This window comes from Saccopteryx bilineata, chromosome 6 (assembly GCF_036850765.1).
Source record: "Saccopteryx bilineata isolate mSacBil1 chromosome 6, mSacBil1_pri_phased_curated, whole genome shotgun sequence".
In the NCBI taxonomy this organism is placed as follows: Eukaryota; Metazoa; Chordata; class Mammalia; order Chiroptera; family Emballonuridae; genus Saccopteryx; species Saccopteryx bilineata.
In genome coordinates, this window is record NC_089495.1 from 194222680 (window position 1) to 194244843 (window position 22164).

The 22164-nt window shown below is 52.7% G+C and overlaps 1 protein-coding gene across 3 annotated transcripts in view; it reads left to right on the forward strand.

The window, feature by feature from the left end:
* The window catches only part of ELMO2 (engulfment and cell motility 2), a 35868-nt gene extending 14240 nt beyond the window's left edge, over positions 1–21628 (forward strand). For 2 of the 3 annotated variants that reach the window (XM_066234758.1, XM_066234757.1), the window contains 16 exons: positions 244–425; positions 1990–2089; positions 3034–3185; positions 3771–3849; positions 7038–7088; positions 12784–12906; positions 13069–13203; positions 13786–13890; positions 13998–14106; positions 14535–14671; positions 15774–15937; positions 16029–16141; positions 16321–16428; positions 17141–17223; positions 19150–19227; positions 20136–21628. In XM_066234758.1, coding sequence (XP_066090855.1) covers positions 244–425; positions 1990–2089; positions 3034–3185; positions 3771–3849; positions 7038–7088; positions 12784–12906; positions 13069–13203; positions 13786–13890; positions 13998–14106; positions 14535–14671; positions 15774–15937; positions 16029–16141; positions 16321–16428; positions 17141–17223; positions 19150–19227; positions 20136–20336 — 1920 coding nt within the window. In that variant the 3' untranslated portion in view covers positions 20337–21628. The remainder of the gene's footprint in view (positions 1–243; positions 426–1989; positions 2090–3033; positions 3186–3770; positions 3850–7037; positions 7089–12783; positions 12907–13068; positions 13204–13785; positions 13891–13997; positions 14107–14534; positions 14672–15773; positions 15938–16028; positions 16142–16320; positions 16429–17140; positions 17224–19149; positions 19228–20135) is intronic. The other variant, XM_066234759.1, reaches the window with a different exon arrangement.
* The last annotated feature ends 536 nt before the right edge of the window (positions 21629–22164 follow it).

The window sequence follows — 22164 nt, forward strand, 5'->3', positions numbered from 1 at the left end:
GGGAATTTTCTTGATCCATAGGCCAGAGTGGTACAGAAAGGATACAGCTACTGCAGAATTGGTCTTGGCATATTGCTAGTTCCCTGCTCAATCCAGTAAATATTTACTTAGTATTTCCTAAGCAGTGGAAAGACGAGCTCTGTCTCAGGCTGGGATGTTCACAGAAAGGCCCTCACAGCCGTCCACAGAGCAGTCACCTGCCGCAGGAGCAGATGGCATGCACTCTTGTTTCTGCTCTCACAGTCCCGGGCCGCGCGCCAGCTGATGGAAAGGACCCAGTCATCCAACATGGAGACCCGGCTGGACGCCATGAAGGAGCTGGCCAAGCTCTCTGCTGACGTGACCTTCGCCACTGAGTTCATCAACATGGATGGCATTGTTGTGCTGACACGGCTTGTGGAAAGTGGAACCAAGCTCTTGTCCCAGTGAGTGTCACTGAGGTCTCGGTCTCGTTCTCGTTGGGGGCTTTCAGGGGTTTGCTGCCCCCCACAGGGCATCCTAGTCTCACTCCATTGAGTCACAGGATTTTGAACACTGCATGCAGAGCAGTGTGCCAAGCACTAGAGTTCACACAGAGGGATGTCATTCACTATTGTGGTCCTACATCTTGTAGTCTAGTTGGACCCACACAAAACAGTACCATGCCAAGTGAATAGTAAAAATAGGGGCCACAGAACTCAGAAGGAGAAAGGTCAGCTCATGACAGACCTGTAGATTTGTGGAAAGTGGTTGGCCTAATGGAAGTTAGTGAGCAGACTGGCCACAGTGGACGAGAACAGGTGTCTGTCTATTCTTAGCCACCCTCTGCATTCACCTCCCGCCCCACACACACTTGCACACACACAGGCACACACACGCACATGCCTCTCTCTGTGTTCACCATAGGGTACCTGCTACCCATTCGCACCTCCCTGCCCCCCATGTTCACAGGGTGGGCAGAGCCAGAGCTTTGCAGCACACCAGGAGCGCCTTTGCATGACTCCGGTGCTGAGAGGCACGTGCTGGGAAGCTGTCTCGTTGATCAGCAGTGAATGAACAGATGTTTAGTTTGCCTTCTGAACCTGTGGAGTCTAAGCTGGCAGAAAGGGAGTCAGAAATGTTTCAGCCGATGGATCAGCTATTGAAATTTTCAGCCAAACCAAGCAACTAATCACGAGTATTTGTTTAAGTCCTAGAAAATCCTAACGCTTTCGCTGTCATCAGCATTGACCCAGGAGTTCTCCCGTCTCCCAAGAGTACAGGATTAGAGGGGCCTTTGCTTCCTTCTCTTTAAAATGGGGATAATACCCTGCCGTGCGGTATTGTCATGAGGAGCATTGGTAATGAGAATGGATATGAACATGCTTGTACATGGGAACATGGTCTGTTTATTACAAAGCATTCTACAGAAGTAGAAAGGATTTAGTGTATAAAGAAGAAAGACACTTGCTTCCTTAGTCCCCATCCTCACGATGCTAAGGGCTTTGCAGACATTGTCATGTTGCCCCACCACAGCCCTGTGAGATTGACACGATTGTACAAGGGAAGAAACTGAAGTTTGAAAAGGTAAAATTTGCACAGTTAAGTACACGGTTGAACAGGAATTGAACCCTTGGCCAAAGCTGGTGCTCTTCTGTTGCACTCCGCTGCCTCTAGGCCTAAAGGCGAACGTGGGACACAAGCTTCCTCGGGCACCCCACCAGGTGCTGGGGTTTGACGGAGGTCTGGTGTCTTCGTTCTTAGGGAATGATGAGTGATTCTGTTCCCCTGAGATGAGGCGGCATAGAGAAGGAAAGCCTCTCCACCCAGCAGCCCTTGTGTTCAGTGATAGCTACCTGGACAGAGCCTGCCCCACATCTGCCCAGGTGTGCATGCGGGCGCTGACTCGGTTGCATTGACTGATGGCTCACGTGGCCCTGGGCTGAATTTCATCCATTGTGGCTGCCTTCACACCTGTTCCTGGTTTTGAATCTTTGTATTATTGTGTGTGTTGTTTTGCACATGTCTCAGCTACAGTGAGATGCTGGCATTCACCCTGACTGCCTTCCTAGAGCTCATGGACCATGGCATTGTCTCCTGGGACATGGTTTCCATCACCTTCATTAAGCAGGTGAGGCCTCCAACATTCCTTCTCCCTCAGTCGCCACTGTTCTCTAGGCAAAGGTGGAACTCAGGCAGCAGTACCGAGGGCTGGCTTTCTGTCCTCCACTCTGGTCCTCTGTGGCTCCTGAAACCGACTGAGGCACTCTCAGCGCCCGCGCCGAGAAGGTGGGGCTGGGCTCGCAGGGCTGGTTCTGGCCGGAGGGGCCCTGGGCTGTCGGTGAGACTTGGGAGAAGCCCAGCATCGACCAGTACCACCGCGTCTCCTGACCTGCTTCCCGATTCTCCCTGCTCTGTGATAGAAAGTGTTCATTTCTTTTGCCTTGTATTTACAAGTCCGCCTTCTGTTTACAAATCTGCCAGCTAGCCCGTTTGGACTGTCAGGTTAAACTCAGTAGGTGGTGAGTGGAGACTTTCAGTTTTGTCCTCCTTTCTTCTATAAGAAAGGACAGCGTCAATTTGGAAAACTTACCTAAAACCAGTAACTGTATTCTGACCTGGAATGACACCTATCATTGGTTAGGACTTTGGGAACCTCCCCGTGCTGGAGTTATTTCAACAGAGGTGACATGACCATGTTTCAAGGACATTATGATGGGGGTTGAGAAGAATTAGCTACAGGAGTTTGAATGTCCTTTCTACCTTTCCAAGGTTCTATCTCACAGGTTTCACACCTGAACCCTTACTTTGAAAACGAAGGATATAAGCCCTTGGATATTGAGGAAACAGTTGACTGGATACTGTAAATTGAAATCAAGTTGTCCATGCCTAGGGATCCCTGGCACATGGGCCAAGGTAGCCATAAACCAGATAACCGCTCTCCGCCTCGGCACAGCTGCCCCACTGTGGCAGCACACCTAGGAAGAGAGAGCCTTCGTGGGCTCGCCTCAGAAACCTGAGCCGTCCAGCTCCCAGGGGCCCTGAGCTTCCAGCTGACTTGCCCCTCGACTTTAGATTGCAGGGTACGTGAGCCAGCCCATGGTGGACGTGTCCATCCTTCAGAGGTCCCTGGCCATCCTGGAGAGCATGGTCCTGAACAGCCAGAGCCTGTACCAGAAGATAGCAGAGGAAATCACCGTGGGCCAGCTCATCTCTCACCTGCAGGTGTAAGAGACCCCGCCCCGCCGCCCGTCTCCGCCCCTCTCCGCCCCTCTCCGCCCGCTGGGTCTTCAGTCCTCCTGCTTTGCTTGTTTCCACGCTGCTGGTCTGCTCGTTCATTCGTTCATCACTCCTTCCACACCACTGCCAGATTCCTCCCATAGTTAGACCTGACCATGTCCTGCTCCTGCGTAAAACCCTCTGTAACCCTCCTTGCTCCTTCAGACTGAGGGAAGTGTTTCCCAGTCCTCCTGTAGCACCATCGCACCAGACAGGGTTGGATGTTTACCCCGCTATGGGCCAAATAGGCTGTTTGTACCGATGTAATTATATTTACACAAAATGCTTTATTTCTTATTCTCTGTCTCCCGTTTTAAAACTGAGCTGTCTGAGAACAGTGTCCAGTCATTTTGTAGCCCCCGCTTTAAGTAGATGCTGAGTTAGCATTTATTGAATGAATACTTTGAAGGCTTTGGAGACTTAGCCCCAGATTATTACTTGGTTCCAGTCCGTGAGGGATTTCATAAACCGACTCTAAGCGCCATCTCGCTGGTCATTCTTCTAATCTCTGCCTTCTCTCTCCATTGACACAGCTCCAATCAGGAGATTCAGACCTACGCCATTGCCCTGATTAACGCCCTCTTTCTGAAGGCTCCTGAAGACAAGCGACAGGTCTGTGGCTGCCCTTTCAAGCTTTCCAACTGGGCTCTTGCGAGAGAGGAGTTCTCATCCACCCACCCTTTGCTCTGCAAAGCCAGCCATTTTTCCAAGTGTCCTTCCTCCTGTCCGTCTGTGGCAGGAACCCATCAAGAGTGGCCTTGCTAAGGAAGACCCGGGGAGAACTAGCAGGGGAACCAGCCAGGGTCTTAGGTCAGAGCAGGGTCTGCAAACTTGTCTCTCTAAGGGGCTCGAGAGTAAACATTTCCTGCTTTGTGGCCCGTACTGTCCCGAGGGCAGCTCTTTAGCCTTGCTGTTGTAGCCAAAAGCAGCCTCAGACGACAGATAAACGAAGAAGTGTGGCCATCTTCCAATAAGGCCTTATTTACACAAACTCGGGGCAAGCCTGATTTGGTCTTAGTTTGCCAACCCCTAGGTTAAAGGGTCAAGAAGGGAGAGGAGACCTTCTCTCTGGGCATCACTGTTAGTCCAAGGAGATACAACTGAGCCTTACTTAAGGAAGCAAGAGTGGAGGGACTTAGCACGGAGTTTAGTGCATAAAGATCCTCTGATCCAGGTTCTAAACCTTCCCCTGTGAGTTTGCTGTGTGACGTTATGCACATGGGTCTACTTCTCTGAGCCCTGGTTTCCTCACCTGTAAGATGGGAGCAACCACGTCTGCCCTGTTTTCACAGGGTAACATAGGAAGAACAGACTCCTATTTTACAAACGAGGACACCAGGATCAGCTGGGCAGGGGGACAATCACTGACCTGAGAGTCCAGGGCCTTGAGGCTAAGTGCTCTTCCTGCCGCTGGCTGGACATGCACTTCAGCCTCTCTGAGTCTCAGTTTCTCTGTCAAATAAAAGGGCCAGATTAAAAGGTCTCCAGGGGTTGAAACTTACGTGGGCTCATGTACCAAGCTCTTGGTGGATTCTAGTAGGAGGACCAGGAGCACCTGTGGTTCTGTCTGTCCTGTCTTTCTTGGATGGCTTTGCTCCGTTAACCTCATCCTTCCTGGTCGTTTGAATGTAAACTGAAAGCTCATTCTTCCATCTGCTTCTTTCTGTGCTTTTTGCTTTCTGCTGGCAGGACAAGCACCTTAATCCTCTAGATCTGCCTGTCACTGTAAGTAGCACCGCTGTGCGGAATGGGCCCCTGCGCTCATCCAGGTGGGTGGGTCACAGCCGGGCAGGAGTCTCACATCGGGTCTAGAACTTCAGGGAACTCCAAGACACAGGAAGAGGTTGTGTGCTTTAAAGCTCATCTGTCAGGACACTTGAGGATGTACTGCAGATTAGAGTCAATGAGGGATTAAGGGGTGCCAGACCCAGGGAGTGCGACCCAGCCTTTCCTTTGTAACCTGCCTTCAGTGGGGCTGGTTCAGCCTAGAAGAGCAGATTCAGCAATAGCCTGTGGCTTTCCTAGCTAATACCACGATGCGTCACCTCCCAGCTTGATGTAGCAAAGTGTAAAGGTAAATCCATGCCTTTTTGGATGCTCACGAGGCTCTAGGAATTTGAAACGGGTTAGACAGTTGACAAGAGGGAAATTGGATGCTCATTTCTTGTCAGAGGGAGCTGAGGAAGCCAGCCCCAGCTCTGCATGGATCTGAGAGGGGCCGAGTGCTCCCCTGCCCCAGCCCCACAGAGAAGCTTTTGGTCTAAGCGCTTTATGTCCTCACAGTACACCACTGCCTGCTACCCACTGTGTTAGTTATCCACAGCAAGACTTAATCGCAAGCTGCCCGCCTATAGCTACCGAAGAAGTTTCTAGGCCACCCTCCTCCCCCCCCCCAGTTGGTGTGTGTTCAGGGGACGCAAAGTAAAGCAGTATTACTAGCAGCATCAGCCACTTGGAATATGGCCAGGGATCCAGAAGTGAGAGAGAAGCCCTTGAGCTCCAAGGAGAGTGACGGGTCCGTGGACATTGCTCCATGGGAGAGGTGTGACGGCCCCCTCAGGCCCATGGGCTCCCAGTCCTCTGTGAAATTAAATTAACACAGCAGTTTAGAGTGAAGTCATACTATGAACATTATAAGCAGTGATGGCTGACACTGGAAGGCAGAGGCAGAAGAATTATGAGAAGCTGTCAGAGAAATGAAAAGCACGGGTATCTGGACTGTTTTGTTTAGGGGAAAACAGTGTCACATTTCATTAGCTCCCTCAGGGCATCAGTGTCAGCCCGGAAGGGGAAACCACCGTCTTTCTGATGAAGCCAAGTCCTTGGCGGTGACTAAACTACTTATAATCATTGCAGTCTTCCAAAGAAGACGTGGATATAATGTATTTTTAGAAGATTTGCTTAAGAATGGTTGGGGTAATGGTTCTGAGAAGGCCCTTAAGGCGTTGCTCCCTGGAAGATGACTTCAATAGGATACTTTCCTGAGTGTGCTAAGTAAATGAAGTGTAGCTGTATCCTGACCTGTGGTGGCGCAGTGGATGGAGCTTCTACCTGGAACGCTGAGGTCACCCTTTCGAGACCCCAGGCTTACTCGGTCAAGGCACAGAGAGAAGCACCTACTCTGAGCTGATGCTTCCCGCTCCTCCCTTGCCCCCTGCCTTTCTCTCTCTGTCCTCTATCTAAAAATCAGTAAGTCACATCTTTTTACAAATGTTAGTTAAACCAGAACCAAATATAAATTAAGCAGTAACTCGCTTACGAGAAATGACCCCAGAGCGCCCAACACGTTCTCTGCACCAGTCAGAAGTGAACTGGAAACGGCTCACTCACTGTTTCGTGTCCACGCCCAGCTCCCTCTGCGCTGGGGCACCGGCGGGGCGGCCCGAGGGAGCCCGGGTTTCACTGGAGTCCCCTCCGGCCTGGGTAGGCAGGAAGCCTGGAACAGAGGCCGCCCGGAACCACGCATGTGGCTGGGGACCATCACGCTGCTCTGTGCTCTGTGTGCGTTGTCCGTCGCCCAGTGTCCTTGTAACAGTGTCTTGTCCTGGAGCAGTCTTTGTCCCTCTTTGAAGATGGTGCAGTCAATTGTGCTGTTGGGAAGGGAAACCCTGTTTGAGTTAATTTGCATTTACAAAGAAAAATGTGAGGGAATTTGTTAAGGATACATTTGATGGTCTGTGGATTTTTTATTACTTGCCCACGTTTCGTTTGAAAGGAATAAAAATGTGCAAGGGAAAGCCCCAGAGCTAAGACATCACCTTCCTCTGCCTTGCCTTACACTTGCGTGTTTCTCTCAATAGGATATGGCCAATGCATTTGCACAGAAGCACCTTCGATCCATAATCCTAAATGTAAGTTCCCAGAACAAGATGTATTTAGTTACTATTAATAACAGTGTTACTGTTGTTATAGTTGTATTATTGCTATTGAAATGACCATTGAGCGGGGTGGGCACTGGGAGGGAACTTACCAACTGGTACTCAACACTCCTTAAGGTGGAGAAGCTTTTCCTGTAATCCTCTGTAAGCAGAGCTGTCTCCAGGAGGCCGGGGCAGCCAGGACCTGCAGAGCCTCAAACAATGAGGGCCAGCTGGACTGTCTGTTGTGCTGCAAATCCAAAGATGTTTATCTGGAGGGAATGTGTTAAAATAGGCTCAAAAGTGGAAAGTGATTCACTGAACCATCACCAGTCATAAACCTGAGTTGTGTGGGGCACAGGTAGGGAAGAATGAGACAGTGTGTTTGCCCACAGAGAACTTCCGGCCCAGTAGGAGAGACAGGCGGTCATAGCACCATGTGGTCAGGTGCCATAAAGAGTCGTGGTCTGCGAGATTGCAGAGGAGGGGCAGTCAGGCCTGTGCTGAAGGAGAGGTGTCCGGAAGCCTTTAGAGGAATGTCCGCAGGTGAGACTGAGGACAAGTAAGCAGACGGAGAAGCAGAGGAGAGGGGGGACCTAGACAGAGTGTGGTGGGTAGAGCTGGAAGCAGGGGGTCCGTGGTGAGACTGCAGAGGGAGCAGACCGAGAAGCAGAGGAGTGGGGGGACCTAGACAGAGTGTGGTGGGTAGAGCTGGAAGCAGGGGGTCCGTGGTGAGACTGCAGAGGTAGCAGAGGAGTGGGGGGGGGACCTAGACAGAGTGTGGTGGGTAGAGCTGGAAGCAGGGGGTCCGTGGTGAGACTGCAGAGGTAGCAGAGGAGTGGGGGGGACCTAGACAGAGTGTGGTGGGTAGAGCTGGAAGCAGGGGGTCCGTGGTGAGACTGCAGAGGTAGCAGAGGAGTGGGGGGGGGACCTAGACAGAGTGTGGTGGGTAGAGCTGGAAGCAGGGGGTCCGTGGTGAGACTGCAGAGGTAGCAGAGGAGTGGGGGGGACCTAGACAGAGTGTGGTGGGTAGAGCTGGAAGCAGGGGGTCCGTGGTGAGACTGCAGAGGTAGCAGAGGAGTGGGGGGGACCTAGACAGAGTGTGGTGGGTAGAGCTGGAAGCAGGGGGTCCGTGGTGAGACTGCAGAGGTAGCAGACCGAGAAGCAGAGGAGGGGGGGGGGGCTAGACAGAGTGTGGTGGGTAGAGCTGGAAGCAGGGGGTCCGTGGTGAGACTGCAGAGGGAGCAGACCGAGAAGCAGGGGGTCCGTGGTGAGACTGCAGAGGTAGCAGAGGAGTGGGGGGGGGGACCTAGACAGAGTGTGGTGGGTAGAGCTGGAAGCAGGGGGTCCGTGGTGAGACTGCAGAGGTAGCAGAGGAGTGGGGGGGACCTAGACAGAGTGTGGTGGGTAGAGCTGGAAGCAGGGGGTCCGTGGTGAGACTGCAGAGGGAGCAGACCGAGAAGCAGGGGGTCCGTGGTGAGACTGCAGAGGTAGCAGAGGAGTGGGGGGGACCTAGACAGAGTGTGGTGGGTAGAGCTGGAAGCAGGGGGTCCGTGGTGAGACTGCAGAGGTAGCAGACACCAGCGCGAGGAGAGTCTTCATCTTTTTCCCAAGAGCAGTTTGGGAGATTTAATTGGGATCATGAAGTAACCAGACTGGCATTTCAGAAAGATCACACTCCTAGGTCTGGATGCTTCCTGAAGAGTGTCGGAGGGAGGGAGGCAGAGTAGGAGCTGGCAGGGTGGGGGAGGCATCTGGAAGGAGGTCTAACCCTTATTACCAGGTGGTGATTTGGGGTGGGGGCGAATTGAGGTGGGAGGTAGGGACGGTGAGAGTCCAGGACCTGGATTAAAAGGACACCATTTTATCATTTGTCAAAAACAGGAGAACACAGCGAAGGGAATAACATGAGAAATTGGGAGTCCAGTGTGAAAGGCTTAATAATGAACTCTGAACATGAACTTTGGAGTCACCAGCGAGCCCCCCCCCCCCCCCCCCCCCCCGCCATTAACCGATCTTTGATCTTGAGCAATTCACTTAACTTCTGTGAGCTTCAGTTTGCCCATCGGGACGTGGGGACTAAAGAAGCTAATATACCTACAGTGCTTAGCAGGGTGCCCGGCACGCGGTCAGCACTGTGCACGTATTGGCCTTTCATTGTGAATAAGATACAAAGGTGATGGAATTTAAGAAGTGAGCTCTGCGTTCTTGTGAATCTAGCGATCAGCTGGGCTGAACGCACACAGCCTGCCAGACTTCACCTTGCAGAACCAGCTCCTGTCTCCTGGCCAGTTCCCTGCAAGTGATGGAGAGCACACAGGTCCCACATACTCTTGTCCACATCCCTGAGCAGCTGTCCTCTGCAGGTGTGGGAGTGAGGGTGCCCTTCTGAGGGAAACTGAATGAATTTTGAGGCTTTCTGTGTACTCGAATGGGGTTAAAAGTTCAGCTCATTCCTGGGGAGACCTTGTGAGAAGCCAGGATTCCACTACAGAGGACAGTTCAGTATCAGGACTCGGGACCAAAGAACGTAGGCCTCGCGATATCTGACAGTCAGTGAGACGTCAGGTAGAACCTCTGAGACTGTAACTCACCCGCATGGAGCTGGGATTCTTTAAGCCGTTGATGGCTAGGATAATTACCTTCCCACTATGATGCGTCTGAAGTTTGAGAAAGGGGAATTGAAGGGAATGAAAACCAATGTCCTGTTGACTTTAGCTCTCTTTAAAGTGGCATTATGAGTTCTGGAGAGGTGAGGAGGAAGGAATGGGAAGAGATGTAGGGAAAATAGCAGCAGCAGAGAGAGGGCATGTGGAGAAGAGAGGCTCAGACTGAGGCACAAGAGGTGTGGGGGGCAGCAGAGCAGTGGCAGAGAAACCAAAGGCAGTGGGGGGCAGGGAACTAGGGGAGGAGGGAAACGGGGGCGGGTAAAGCAGAGAAGGAAAGTAAGCTTGGGGAGGGGGGGGCAGGGAAGCTGGGGGAGGAGGGAGACGGGGGGTTAAAGCAGAGAAGGAAAGTAAGCTTGGGGAGGGGGAGGCAGGGAAGCTGGGGGAGGAGGGAGACGGGGGGGGGGGGTGGTAAAGCAGAGAAGGAAAGTGAGCTTGGGGAGAGGGGGGCAGGGAAGCTTGGGGGAGGAGGGAGACGGGGGGGGGGTAAAGCAGAGAAGGAAAGTGAGCTTGGGGAGAGGGGGGCAGGGAAGCTTGGGGGAGGAGGGAGACGGGGGGGGGGGTAAAGCAGAGAAGGAAAGTGAGCTTGGGGAGAGGGGGGCAGGGAAGCTTGGGGGAGGAGGGAGACGGGGGGGGGGCGTAAAGCAGAGAAGGAAAGTGAGCTTGGGGAGAGGGGGGCAGGGAAGCTTGGGGAGGAGGGAGACGGGGGGGGGTAAAGCAGAGAAGGAAGTGAGCTTGGGGAGCGGGGGGGGGGGCAGGGAAGCTGGGGGAGGAGGGAGACGGGGGGGGGTAAAGCAGAGAAGGAAGTGAGCTTGGGGAGCGGGGGGGGGGGGCAGGGAAGCTGGGGGAGGAGGGAGACGGGGGGGGGGTTTAAAGCAGAGAAGGAAGTGAGCTTGGGGAGAGGGAGGCCGGTGCCCAGCCTGAGCTAAGAGGAGAGACAGAGGGAGTGCATGGGACAGAGGGAGCAGGAGAGGGCTCCAAGGGAGGGGCGACGGCATCAGCACAGCCGAGCAGGAGAGCAGAGCAGCAGCCTTGTCCAGGAGAAGCTTCTGCAGCTGTGCACATGCTGTCCAAAATGGTAGCAGCCAGCCACACGGGGCCATTGAACACTTGAAAGATATCTAGTCTGGGAGCTTCATTTGTTTTTTGTTTTTTTAATTTTAGTTGAAATTTAAATATCCACATGTGGCTTGGGGCTTTGTTTGGCTGTGCAGAGACAGAAAGAAACCTAAAGGAAAGGTACCCCAGCGTCACACAGTGGGGAGACGAGGTCTAGAGCAGCGTGAGTCCAGTGGAAATACAATAGGAACCACTTATTTTATTTTAAATGTTCTAGCAGCAACATTTAAAAGAAGACATAAAGTTAATTTTAATAACATTTCATTTAACCTAGAATATCCAAAGTACTATGATTTTAGCATGTGATCAATAGAAAAAAGTCATTAATGAGAAACTACACATTTTGAGTTTTCATACAAAAGCTCTGAGGTCCGGTATGCATTTTTCATTGACAGCACATCTGTTTGGACTGGCCACATGTGGCTAGTGCCTGCCAGATTGGATGGCATGGGTCTAACAAGCCTGGTGCTCCAGCCAGAGCAGGTCCTAGAGAGAGAGCTGATCTGAAGTTAGAGGGAGCTCACAAAAGATTCTAATCTAGAGTTGGAAGCTCTGGAGCAGATCTATCTCATAGAACTTTCTGTGATAAGGAAAATAAATGTTCCATATCTGCCCTATCTTTGGGTGGCATTCACTAGCTACATGTGCCTGGTGAACTTGAAATGTGGCTATTTCTACTGAGGACCTGAATTTTCAACTTAAGTTAATTGTAAGTGACTTAAATGCAAATAGCTGCAAATGGCCTGAGGCTACCCTATTGAACAGCACAGGCCTAGAGACATAGCTAACTGAGTAAGAAAACACAAAGGACAAGGAGGTGGTTCTTGTGGGAAACGGCAGGAGTCTCATTTGGACAAGAAAAGACCGAGTGACAGGATTCAGGATGGTGGTGAGACAGAGAAGGGGAGCAGGGGAGCGAGAAGTACAAGGGGCGAGCAGGGAAGAGCCGCTCTTGTGGGAGTGAGGACAGGATGGCCTGAGACCAGAACAGAACCAAGCACTGGTCAGCCCGGGGGCAGGGAGATGGGGCGAGCAAGATAAGACAGTGACGGAGCATGAGAACAGGAGAGGGGGCATCAGCAAGGCAGGGAGGAGGGGTGATCACAGCTGGGAGGTGGGGCCGTGGACCGCGAGGGCAGGACAGAGGACCTGGCGGGGACGCAGGATGCAGGGAGGGGACATACACTGATGGGAGAGAAGGAGCGGGGCAAGTGTGGGTGAGATGGTGGGGAGAGGGGGTCGGGCAAGAAGCACGAGGTGCCCCCTGGGTGCAGGTGTCTCCGTATCATTCAAAGAAAAGGACCTAAAATCTCTCCACTTGATGAGGCCATCTAAAACATGTTCTTTTTCTAAGGGAGGACAGAAGAACCATACTGACTGTCCAATTCTGCAAGCAGATCTTTCTCTGTGCAGGCTAGCTATTGTCTTGGACTGATACTCAGTTTCTTCAGACCTGTGCAGTCCAGTTTGGTAGCCACTAGCCACGTCTGGCTGTTGAACACGTGAAATGTGACTAGTCCAAACTTACACTAGTAATCACTTACCGATGTACCCAGCGATTACTTACCTGATTGGAGTGAGGCCAGCTGCTGATGCCCCGTGTCATAATTTTCACGGGTAGCCTCTGTCCTCTGGCATGGCGGGTGCCGCCTCCACCCTTCAGTGCACTTTCCCTGCCCAGGGCAATGTGGAGAAGAGGATGGCGTTCTCTGGGCCCACGGTGAATCATCACTGCCTGAATCAAGCCCATTCATGCTCCATCCCTTCAAGAACATGCAGTCCCTGTGTGTGGGAGGAAAGCCCTGTTCCCTGCCCAGCGTACTTTCTTTTCACCAACATGGATATGACTGTTGAATAAAAGAAAATCAGTTCAGCTCTCTGCTCTCTGCCTTTGCTTTTTCCAGCATGTGATTCGAGGGAACCGCCCCATCAAAACCGAGATGGCCCATCAGCTGTATGTCCTGCAAGTCCTGACCTTTAACCTTCTGGAAGAAAGGATGATGACCAAGATGGACCCCAATGACCAGGTCGGTACTGAGTGGAGCAGAGCTTTCCTGGCTTAGATGTGTGCACAGGGCTGCCTCTTCACTGAGCCACCCAGGCCAGGGTTCTGCCCAAGCCCAGCCCACTCCCCTTCTCCTTGCCTCCCTCGGTTAGCTGATTCACCTGCTGACTGTGTTTCACCGCAGGCTCAAAGAGACATCATATTCGAACTGAGGAGGATTGCATTTGACGCAGAGTCTGACCCAAGCAATGTCCCCGGGAGTGGGACTGAAAAACGCAAAGCCATGTATACCAAGGACTACAAAATGCTGGGATTCACTGTAAGCTTCCCAAGCACGGACCTTAGTAGACCTTCTCTCCTGACAGGAAGTCAGAGGGCCCACCCAGCCGAGCCTGGATGCCCTCCTCTGTAATGTGGCCCTGGAATAGAGGACACTGAGGAGCTGGAGGGCCTTGGTGTTTGGTTTGCCTCTGCAGTAGTCGTCACAGGTTCCTGTGCAACCTGGGGCCCTGTGAAACAAAGCCATCTGTAGGCAGCCAGGAGGGCAGCCAGGTGGGTGGAGAAGGGACCTCTCACCACAGCAGCGAGGTTCTTTGAAAAGTTGGCAAGGTTATTTTGTGACAGGATACAGGTTGAGGATGGAGCTAATCCCATTAAATACGTACTGCGCCACCTACTCAGTGCCCAGCAGTCTGCTGCGCGCTGGGGATACGAGGTGAGCCAGCCGCAGCCCAGTGGTCACGAGCTCACGGGCTCGTGGTAGAGATGGCGTGTGAAAGGGCTACATTAGAGGGCTACGCAGTCCTGGCACCATTCAGGGGCGGGGCAACAGAGCTTCCACTCAGGTGACACCCCACAGTGAGAGTACTGAGTCTCAATCCCGGTTTCTTTATTCCTCCAGAACCATATCAACCCAGCGATGGACTTTACGCAGACTCCTCCTGGAATGCTGGCCTTGGACAACATGCTGTACTTGGCCAAAGTCCACCAGGACACCTACATCCGGGTAATGGCGCAGGGCCAGCTTTCTCAGTCCTGGGGCCGTATCTCTGGCCTCCCTCCCTCACCCTCCGAGTCCTCTCCTCCCTCACCCTCCTTTCCTCTCCCCCTCAGATTGTCCTGGAGAACAGCAGCCGTGAGGACAAACACGAGTGTCCCTTTGGCCGCAGTGCCATCGAGCTTACCAAGATGCTCTGTGAGATCCTCCAGGTTGGGGAACTGCGTAAGTCTGTGCAGCGAGCCCTCTTCCTTCGGCCGGGCCTTGGGCTCAGCCGGGAGGCCCGGGTTGTCACGTTAGGTGTCGTGGGGCTCTGCAGCCTCAGTCACTGGGTGAGCTGTAGTCTGTCTCATCTTGTTCACGGGAGTCTTGGGTGTTGCTTTTTCAAGCTGATAATTCACACGTGTGTGAGAGCTCCCCCCATCCACTGACTCCCGGGGGTAAGGACAGCTGCGTCTGCCCCGAGCAGAGGCAGACCGAGAGAAGGTGCCCTGCAGAGGGAGGCTCGGGAAGTGGGGAGCGGCCCACCCACACCCATACCCGTCATTAGCCCTGGCCTTCGCTCTGGTTTCGTTCCTCGGGACTGGGGTGCAGGGGACCCGCGTTTCTGGACGTGAGCTCCCCGCTCACCATCCCCGCCTCTTCCCCTCCAGCGAATGAAGGGCGCAACGACTACCACCCGATGTTCTTTACGCACGACCGGGCCTTCGAAGAGCTCTTTGGGATCTGCATCCAGCTGCTGAACAAGACCTGGAAGGAGATGAGGGCAACAGCCGAGGACTTCAACAAGGTCAGTGCCGCACGTCGAGGTCCGTGGGCTGAGACCATCACGTGACAGTCTGTGACAGCTGGCCAGAGCCAGGGAAATCCCTGAGCTGGAACACCAGCTTGGACTGCAGCCTGAGGCACAAGCCTGAGGCACTGGAGAGCCTCAGTCCCCGCTGGTTGTGCTTCCACTGCCACCAGTGGAGCCAGCACTTGCCCCTCCGGTCTCCTCAGGGGACAGGAGGATAGCACAGCAATACCAGCCGTGGTTTACTGAACACTTACTACGTGCAGACACTTGCGTTTTCGTGAACTGGAAACATCGGGGAGAGGTTGGAGTGGATCGACATGATATGCAGGCCGTGGGCACCTGCCCAGAAGTCATTCCACGAGGCTTTCTGAGCCCCTGCGCTGTGCAGCATGCGAGGCCCTCAAGAGCTGGTAGTCTAGGGCTTGAGTGCTTTGAAGGTGCTCATCTCATTGTAAAAATTTGGAAAGTATTGATATAAAGAAGGAAAAGTTTTCTGTTGTTCTACCTCCCAGTGACAATCATTTTTCTGTGTCTCACTGTGGCCTTTCTTCCTATAGACTTTTCCTTCAGTAGTGGAGAGCTGGCTGATGTGCAGTGTGCTAGCCTGCTTTTTCTGTTCGGTGTTGTCTTAAGGGAAGGAACACGTTCTTTGAAACAGCACAGTGCACCAGGCGCGGTGCCTCCGTATAGCATCTCCTGACCTTCAGACAGCATGTGTCAGAACACTGTCCTTTCTCTTTCTCTCCCTTTAAAGAGTAGGTAGAGGCCTGCCGATGTTAAGTGACTTGTTCAAGGAACAGATTAAGGGACAGAGTCAAGATCTGAACCCATGTCTCTCTGACTTCAGAAACCTATGCTCATTCCACACCATTGACTAATTGACATTTATGAGAAGCATTTGTCACCATCAGTCGTTTGTCCTAAATAACCATCTAAGAAGGTGTGCCTTAGCACGTGGCAGTCTGTTACTCTGCACATACCTGTAGCGCCTGCCATGCCCCAGACCCTGGGCAAAGGCAGGGCCTTGGTGCCCTCATGTGGCCTGTTCGTGTGTCGGAGCAGGGGCGAGGTAGCCACCTTCTTCCTGTCCCCGTAGGTGATGCAGGTCGTCCGAGAGCAGATCACTCGCGCTCTGCCCTCCAAACCCAACTCCTTGGATCAATTCAAGAGCAAACTGCGCAGCCTGAGCTACTCGGAGATTCTGAGACTGCGCCAGTCCGAGAGGATGAGTCAAGATGACTTCCAATCCCCACCCATCGTGTAAGTGCTGTCCAAGGGGCGGGGGAGCAGCCCCAGCTCTACCTTTTTCAAAAGCTTTGCCGTGACCCCGCCCCCCGTGCGTGTCCACCAGGGAGCTGAGGGAGAAGATCCAGCCTGAGATCCTCGAGCTGATCAAGCAGCAGCGCCTGAACCGGCTCTGCGAGGGCAGCAGCTTCCGGAAGATTGGGAATCGCCGAAGGCAAGGTGATGGGGCGCCTGGGGCGCCGGGCTGGTCCTTGCTGCCCAGCGCCGCTGTACGGGGCGGACGGGCGGGGGCAGACCCTGCAGGGAGCGGGCAAGGCGCACAACAGCCTTTGCCCTTGGTGCCCATGCCTTTCCCAGAACTGCACTTGCTCACCTGCCTGCTGTCCCTTGTGTTCCAGAGCGTTTCTGGTACTGCCGCTTGGCGCTGAACCACAAGGTCCTGCACTATGGTGACTTGGACGACAACCCTCAAGGGGAGGTGACATTTGAGTCCCTGCAGGAGAAAAGTACGTGCATTTCTCTGTTGCTCTGTCCTGGTAGCCGGACTCGATGTTAGAGTTCTAGTCCGGGTTATTTCAGGCTGACGATCTGGTCTGGGACCAGTCATCTCTCCGGACCCGTTTCCTTGTCTGTCGGAGGTCGTCTCTGTCTGGCCCACCTCACAGGGCTGCTGGGAGAATTCAGTGAGATCACAGAGGGGAATGGGATTTGCAGGTCGTAAAGGGTGATACAAAACTAAGTTGAAAGGTGGTAGTTAAGAGCACACTGTCTGGATTCAAATCCTGGCTTTGCTACTAATTCTAATTAATTGTAACTAATTGTGAGTTCATTCTCCCAGCTGCCTTGGTTTCTTCTTTGAGAATAAGAGCCACATCTCTCTCACAAGAGGACTGAGTAGTGTATGTAAGGCACTTAAGACCAGTAGGAGGCAGGTAACAGGTGAGACTGTTAGCTGCTGCCACTGCTGTGGTGGTGTCATCACTGTCATTTCTGTGATGTGCAAGCGAGGGGAGTTGGGAAGCCCCATGCCTTGGGAAGACACTCCGAAAGCCCAGCAGGCCTGGTCTGTGGGAGTGACCACAGAGCAGGGAGCGATGCGAGGCCGCACGCCCTGAGCCAGCGCGGCCCTTTGCGTCTGGGCTGCGGCTTCCCTCCGAGCACCAAAGCAAGGACCAGCCTGCAGCGAAGCTTCCAGAGACTAATCCCCTTCGTTATCAGTTCCTGTTGCAGACATTAAGGCCATTGTCACTGGGAAAGACTGTCCCCACATGAAAGAGAAAAGCGCTCTGAAACAGAACAAGGTGAGTGGAGAGGCTGCCTGGGCCGGTCGCTGTCACGGTGGTTCCCAGCACTGTTGGCGGTGCCGGTGTGCTCGGTGCCCACTGTCGCCCTCCTCTGTCTCTGAATTCCTCCTGGCGGTGTTATTGGCGGTGCTGGTGTGCTCGGTGCCCACTGTCGCCCTCCTCTGTCTCTGAATTCCTCCTGGCGGTGTTATTGGCGGTGCCGGTGTGCTCGGTGCCCACTGTCGCCCTCCTCTGTCTCTGAATTCCTCCTGGCGGTGTTATTGGCGGTGCCGGTGTGCTCGGTGCCCACTGTCGCCCTCCTCTGTCTCTGAATTCCTCCTGGCGGTGTTATTGAGGACCATTTTGAGCACACGCCAAAACAGACATATGCATCACCCAGCCTCAACAGCCATTGCAGTTTCTACACATCTGCCTTCCTCTCTCTTACTGTGAAGAAAACCTCAAGTATTCCATCATTTCATCTGTAGGTATTTAGACTGTACCTCTAGATTATAAGGACTCCAGCGTAACCAACACCATTATCACACCTAAAAAGAAAGAAGTTGTTATTTAATATCAAATATTCCATTGAGGTTTGCATTCTCACTAATTGTCTTATAACTATCATAATTTCTCTAAAATATGTAAATGTTTATATGTACATACACACGTGTGCACGTACAAACACTCATACCCATTTGTTTGCAAAGTCAGACTCCAAATCGAGGCAACCCTTTGTGATTAGTCAGTCTTCTGAGTTTAATAATGCCTAAGGTCCCCCTCCATCTTTTCCACCTTTATCTTCTCTTTGCACTTTATTAGCTGAAGAAACCAGGTTGCTTGTTTGGTAGTTTCCCAGAGTCTGAACTTTGCTGATTGTCTCCCGCTGGTACAGTTTAACTTGTTCCTCTGTCCCAGATCTGTAAATTGGTAGAGAGATCTAGAGGCTTGATACAGTTCAGGTTTGACCTTTTGATAAGACGACTTCCTAGATAGTATTATGTTCTATCAAGAGACACATAATGTGTGGCCATCTGTCTCTCTTTTGTGATATCAGTAACCTGGATGCCCAGTGCCTCATTCCATTCGTAAGTGAAGGCTTGCTAACTGGTGGTGTTCTGATGCAGTCCGTGCTTTTCATTATTAGCTGAACTACTTCTCCATGAAGGAACTTGCAGTCATCTACTGTTTGTTTCCCTGTGGTACGGTTTATGCAAGAAAGGAGGACAAGTGCTTGATTCTTTCCTATTATGTACCTACTTTTATTTTTAAAAAATTTTTTATTGATTGCTTTTAGCCAGAAAGGAAGGGAGAGAGAGAGACAGAAACATCGATCTGTTGCTGTATGTGCTCTGACCGGGGATCAAACTGACAACCTCTGCACTTGGGGCTGATGTTCCAGCCCACGGAGCTATCCGGCCAGAGCTGTGTACCGACTTTTAAAACAAAGAGTTAGTTCCCTGATACCCCGCAGTGTGTTGTTTTGTTTTTTAGAATTATGAGCTCAGGATTTAAGCAAATTATATTTCTTCAGCCCATTATAGTTATGGTGTTGATGCTTAAATTGTCCCATCTTTGGCCACAACTTGTTTTCTTTGTTGTGGTTTTCAACTGTTAAGACTTTTCAGTTTAATTGCCAAGATCTATATATAAGGTAATACACAGTTGTGGACTCTTCCTACACAAGCTTCTGAATATTGAGGAATGACTTTTCTCCAATCTCAGGCATGACTTGGGTGGGGAGTGAGTGAGTTAAGGTTGATCAGTCACCACTGGGCCCCATCTCCAGCCATTCCTGTACAAATGCCCTGGGGCTCTGATGGCATCACATCTGAATCGGTGCATTTGGTGGTGGTGCCACATTACTAGGACTTTAGCCAAGATCTTGGCGTGCCAGTGCCCAGGCCAGTCCATTGCTCCAGCTAACCGAACCTTTCTCCTCAGGAGGTGCTGGAACTGGCCTTCTCAATCCTGTATGACCCTGATGAGACCTTAAACTTCATTGCACCTAACAAGTATGAGGTGAGCAGTTCTGGTGGAGCCGAGCCCTCTCTCTGATTCTTCTCCTGGAGGAGAGGAGTGGGCAGAACAAGAACCTCCTGTCTCCCTAAAGGCAGGAGGCTGTCGCCTGTCAGGAAGGCTGCTGACACAGGGTCTGCCGCCTCGGGGTCCTTTTCCCCTGGGCCGGGGTCTCCAGGTTACTCTTCAGCAGTAGCTGTATGTTGTCATTAGAAAAACTGGACCAACTAGGGATACTTATTTGCCTGGGACTGAGAAAATTCCCCTCTTTTCTGTTTCGGTGTGGCCACCTACCCAAGTGAACCTGACCGATTAACCCCCCACACAGGGCTCCTGGCCCTCCCCGGGGCTCCTGGCCGTGTGTAGTAGATCTGGAGGGCTTTGAAGCCAGGTGGCTCTGGTCCTGACCACACCGACTTACGGGTTCATCTGCAACTCTGGGAGACACTAGGTGTTACATGAGCCCCTGCAGTTGAGGCAGGCGTGTCTGGTGAGCTCTGTGAGCCATCGGAGGACACTAGAGGCAGGGCTTCTGGAGGAGGAGACACTTAGGCGGGGCCTGAGCTGCTGGAGCTTCATTGGGAGGAACTGAAGAACTGGCAGGTGGGGAGACAGGCGAACAAAGGCACAGAAAAAGGTGGAACAGGAGGGCTTCGGGAGGGATGGGTTTAGGATTCTCGTTATTCCTTATTTTATAATATCCTAGGGAGTTTAAGTATCAATCCCTCATAAAAACCAAAAGGCCTTTTGTAAGTAAACGATGAGCTCCCAGGTTCTCCTTTGCTGTCATCCCAGTCGGTTTGCCGGAGTAGCACCGGAAGAGGCCGGGGTGCGTCCTAGGAAAGCGACCTTGGCGGGACCTCCTGCCGACCGGGGGCCGCCACATGATGTTTTGCAACTTGCTCCCCCAGTACTGCATCTGGATTGACGGCCTCAGCGCCCTTCTGGGGAAGGACATGTCCAGCGAGCTGACCAAGAGTGACCTGGACACCCTGCTGAGCATGGAGATGAAGCTGCGGCTGCTGGACCTGGAGAACGTGCAGATCCCGGAGGCGCCCCCGCCGGTGCCCAAGGAGCCCAGCAGCTACGACTTCGTCTATCACTACGGCTGAGCCTGGCGGGGCGCCGGGACCAGGGGGATTCGCGGCCCAGGAGAGACACTCACAGTCTGGTGCCTTGTCTTTTGCTTGTACAGAATCTGTAGTGACTGCGGTGGCCAGTATCTGCCAGCCGCTCCTGAAACCCACCTCAGACCACCCAGAGCTTCCTCTCAGCTCCCATCCACTGTGAGTCATGAAGGCAGGGTGCTCTGCCCTCCCCGTCCTGTGGAGCTTGGGTTCAGGCCATGAGCAATGAACAGCAGATGCCCTTGCCTTTTGGGCCAAGAAACTGCTTCTTGAGCTGGGTTAACAACAGCCATTCACCTTTTCTTCCTGAGCCTGCTCTCGGGTGGTCAGGTGGCTCCCCGTGCGGGGCAAGAGCTGGCCCAGGAAGCTGCCTCAGAGGACAGACGTGCTGGCCATGTTAAGAGCCTTGGAGAGACTGCCTTTGGGTGAGCCGCACCGGTGTCTGATCTCAGCGGAGGCCTTGCCTTGCTCTCGTCTCTGTGGCTCACGCCAGCCTCACACAGGCCAACATGCTGCTGCTGCAGAGGTTCGGCTCTGACGTCCCTGGTCTCCAAGACACCAGGTCGCTCTCACCCACGCAGTTGTCTGGGAAGATGGGAACTTACCCCTACAAGCTCTGTCTCATCCTGGTGAGTCAGAGACATCAAGACTGAGTCCCATCCTCTTAGTCTCAAAGAACTGCAGGGAGAGCCCAGATGAACCAGGGCCTAGACTGTGGTGAGGTCGCTGGATTCCACCCCACCCCATCCCACTTATGTCTGTCCCATCCTCTGGGGCAGATCTCCCACCTAACCTGAAATGTAGCCCCTCCAGCTGGCTTTCCTTTGGCCCTCCGGACCTCAGGAAGTTGGCCCTCCCCGCCTCCCCATCCCAGCGCTGTGGTTCCTGCCATTCGCCATGATTTCAGGGAGCTGGCTGAGGCCACCGCTGGGCCCATGGGGCTTCCCTGGTGCTGCCGCACTTGTAAACCACACGCACAGCCTCTCTCCTTGGACATATGTGAACACGGTGGCAATCAGTATTGGTAGCCTGGCATGGTAGGTACTACGCAATGAAGAGTGTACTATATATTTTCTTTACTATAGGCCATACTTATACAGACATGTATATATATTTATATAAGATCTACCTATCCTAGGATGCAGTGTTTGCAAGGAAATAAAATTGGAGGCCAAAACAAAAAAAGTAGCACTTCCAGTTGTGAGCCAAGATTGTAACCTGAGAGCAGCCAGGAGCTTCCTGTCAGTAACCATGTTTTCAATAAATACTCTTTCATGTACAAACTGTGGTTTTCCTGCTACAGCTCTTTTTCTGTTACTGGCTTCCTGCCCAGGGGAACTTTTACTTTGACAAGCCTTTTCATTGTGCACGGAGACTTTAGAGAGCTCCAGCTGGAGTCCTGAGCCACCTTCCAAGAGCCCCCTCTCCGCAGCCAGCCTGCCTCCACCGCACACCTGCTGCGTAAAGATGCTCACAGACTGTCGCATCAGGACAAAGTGTTTTCTGCTTAGGCCTGCTGGGTACATCAGGGAGGGGCATACTGCACACCCCCATGAACACGTCCTTCCTCTTCTTCCTGCCAGGGGACAGTTCAAGCACTTGTACCTTACAAAGAAGGCTCGTTCTTCACCCTGTGTGTCACCGTGCTTGGTGCCCAGCCTTCCAGCTGGTGCTTTAGGCTGTTGCTCCAAACCTCAGTCTTGTTTGCTGGGAGGCTTCAATGAGGGCCGTGATTAAAATAGGTACTTTCTCTTGCCTCCAAGAGAGAAGATGGCAAGGACAACCTCTTTCAAAATGCATAGAAAATGCACGC